This window comes from Asparagus officinalis, chromosome 1, assembly GCF_001876935.1.
Source record: "Asparagus officinalis chromosome 1, Aspof.V1, whole genome shotgun sequence".
NCBI lineage: Eukaryota > Viridiplantae > Streptophyta > Magnoliopsida > Asparagales > Asparagaceae > Asparagus > Asparagus officinalis.
Window position 1 is genome coordinate 18,844,282 of NC_033794.1, and position 3,001 is coordinate 18,847,282.

General features: G+C 39.2%; 1 protein-coding gene across 1 annotated transcript; it reads right to left on the bottom strand.

Annotated features, from left to right (window-relative positions):
* Nucleotides 461-2,181, bottom strand: LOC109820180. Its single transcript, XM_020386286.1, has 3 exons — nucleotides 1,976-2,181; nucleotides 1,311-1,516; nucleotides 461-901 (listed from the first exon to the last, which is right to left on the bottom strand). Exons 1-3 carry the CDS (start codon nucleotides 2,063-2,065, stop codon nucleotides 637-639), a joined length of 561 nt encoding a protein of 186 aa, XP_020241875.1. The 5' UTR covers nucleotides 2,066-2,181; the 3' UTR covers nucleotides 461-636.

Here is a 3,001-nt window from a genome sequence, read left to right on the forward strand (position 1 = left end):
AGAAATGTTGATCGCCTCAATCGAACATTTAGATCAAAAGTCATGGTTGTTTGAAGGATAGGTGCTTAAACTGGCTTAATCTCCAAAAATTAAGCAAGTGAAATGGCAAGTTTTACCAATGCCGTAATCTCGTACTTAGTCCCATGTATTGTTCAGAAGTTTCTCAACTTACCTTCATTTAAATTTCGAAGAAAAATTTATCTTTATTCCGATTAGCCTAAATTGTGCACTTATAGAATTCTTTACACTGTACCAATCTTCTGAAATTGTGGCAAAAATTGAATATTGCTCCACAGATTCAGCGTTCTTTCAATGTCAACAGAGTTAGCGATTTGTTCATACATTTGAATCTCATACACCACCATTTGCTTTTAAAACTATTTGCTTTTAAATCTGTCTATCCCTAGGGAAAATAAGAACAATTAAGTTTTAAGATAGTGACGGATTTTGGGTTTAAAAATTCAGGCAATGCGGGAAATTAATTACTAAACATTAGATAAAGCAAAACAAGCTACACATAAACCACCCAATGATCACATCACACAAAATATTACACAAATGAAAAGGAAAAAAAAATTATCATCATCCATATACTACCAAAATAACACCCCATTTCATCAACCAGCACTGTTAAATCTAACGGTAGGAGCTCATTCCAACAGTAGGCTCCTTGCCATAAGCCGAGATCAGGCTAGTATCGTGAGCTTTCGCATAACAAACATAGTAGAATTCAGTGAGGACAGCAGTGAAGAACGCGAAGGCTGCGCCAGCGCCAAATACGCCTTTTCGTAGGGTTTGGCACGACGGAGGGTCGTTGATGAAGAGGGTTCGGTAGCGGGTATGATATGCATTCTCTACTGAACCTGCTAGCAAGCATGACTCGGCTATGATGAACGTTATCCTGGTGGAATGTGATCAAGAGCATTTTAGCCTTGTAGTAAGAGGTGTTTTTTTCTTAAGGGAAAAATAAATTACTGCACTGAAAATTTTCACTTTTATCATTCCTTAGTCAATTTTGAAATGGATCCGTTCTATTTTGTTTTTGTTTTTATATTCTTTGGGTAAATTGCGCATAACCCGCATCATTTGTATCTTGATTCTTGAGTAGCACTTTATCACTCTTCAACGATTTTAGTAGTACCTAACACTTACGGATCGATACTTTAGGAAGAACAAATTGCATATTACCCCCGTCTAACTCGTGACTTTAGAGGCATTAAGTGCTAATGAAATATAGTTGAGGGATGATGACTTTGTAACAAGCAATTAGAAGTGAACATTTTTGCGAGTAACATGACACTGCAACATACCAGCAAGAGAGCAAGAGGAGGAGAGCACAAGCGCGGGACCCACCGGGCTGCATGGGTGGCCCACAACAGAAGCACTTGGATGCAACCATGACCAGTACTTGGCTCACCATCAAGAACAAGAAGGCACCGACACCAAATCCGGTTGCAATGTCGGAATTATACACACAATATGTGTAGTTCTTCTCCTCGTCAGCTACTACCCAAGCCTAGTCAGCAGAAAATAGAAAGAAAAAGAAGAGGGAAAATCTCAAACTAAATGTGGTAATCAGAACATTAAAGTCATTCAAATTCAAATGCAAATACCATTCTTAAAAAAATAGACCCTGTTTTATCTCACAATTGCAGATAGATCCAGGTGCAGTTTATTGTTGCAGATAGGCCCAGAGTAAAATTCTTTTTGGCTCTTATTCTGAGAGAAAGAGATTTTTTTTTTTTTGACAAATAGACTCTCCAGAGTTCAAAAATTCACTCATGGATCTATCCAACAAATAGAACTACAGAGCTTCTATCCAGGATCGCGGGACAAGATTCAAATCTAGTAGGATAGCGCTTTCATTATGCTTTTCAATAAAAAACCAATAAAATTTCAAGAATGTTTTCTATATGTGCATGCTAACATGGTATCAGAACAATCCAGATTCAAATTGAGCGACGAGTGTTCTCACCGTGCTTCTGCGTTGCTCTGCGGCGACCGCAAGGGCGAAGGCGATGAGATCAAAGACGAAGACTAAGATCAGAACCAGCTTGGAGGCCATTGGGATCTTGTGTTTTTCTTCTTTTGCTTCACTCTTCTATAAAACACACAAGAGCAAGAGAGATGGAAAGAGCAAGCGTCAGAGAGTGGTTGTGTGAGATGGACTAGTCACCTGAAACCTGCAAGCAGTAGACTCGAAGCAAACTTATGTTATAACCTTTTTTTTTTTTTTTTGCTAATATGAAATTATAGGAATAATTACAATTAGTTGTGATCAGCATTTACTACACGGAACCCCTCTAATTTATATTTTCAGCAGCGATTACCATCATTTGACTCATTTATTAGCGCTTATCGGCTATGAGATTGACGTGATGAGAATGATAAATTACAAATAACCCCCTCTTTCCACGGTTAGAATATTGATGCTTAAGCATTGTGGTTAAGGTGGTGGGTGACTGGAGAACTGCAGTCGGTAGAAAGGAAATTCGAAAGAATGCTGAGCTGCGCAACAATTACGAAAGGGAAAGCTTAACCAACACCGACAGCAAGTGACGGTTAGTAGGCTCAAAAGTGGGCCCTAAATTGGAGCCTCGGTAAACTTTTTTGTTTTTCCGTTGGGCCGTTTTCTTTTTTCGGTTGGGCCTTCTTTGTCTGTGCTCCATTTTGATGGGCCTTACCAGGACAACAGAAATCTCAACGACAAGGTTATGGAATACTAGGTGCATGTCAGCGCAAAATAGCCAGGTTGAAACAGAGAATGAGCCTGATTCTTGATAACTAGGCCATCTTACGGTTGTAACAATACACATAAACCTCTCTCATATCTTACCCTCTTGTAGCCACACCAGTCTCTATATATATCATGTAATCAATGTAGAAAAATAAGCGTAGTTCCAGATTCAAATCTGAAGTTCATGTGGTATCAGAGCCACATTGATCAAGAGCTCGAAATCTCGATCCATGGTCTCCTCCAAACGCCTTGACTCCCCCATCA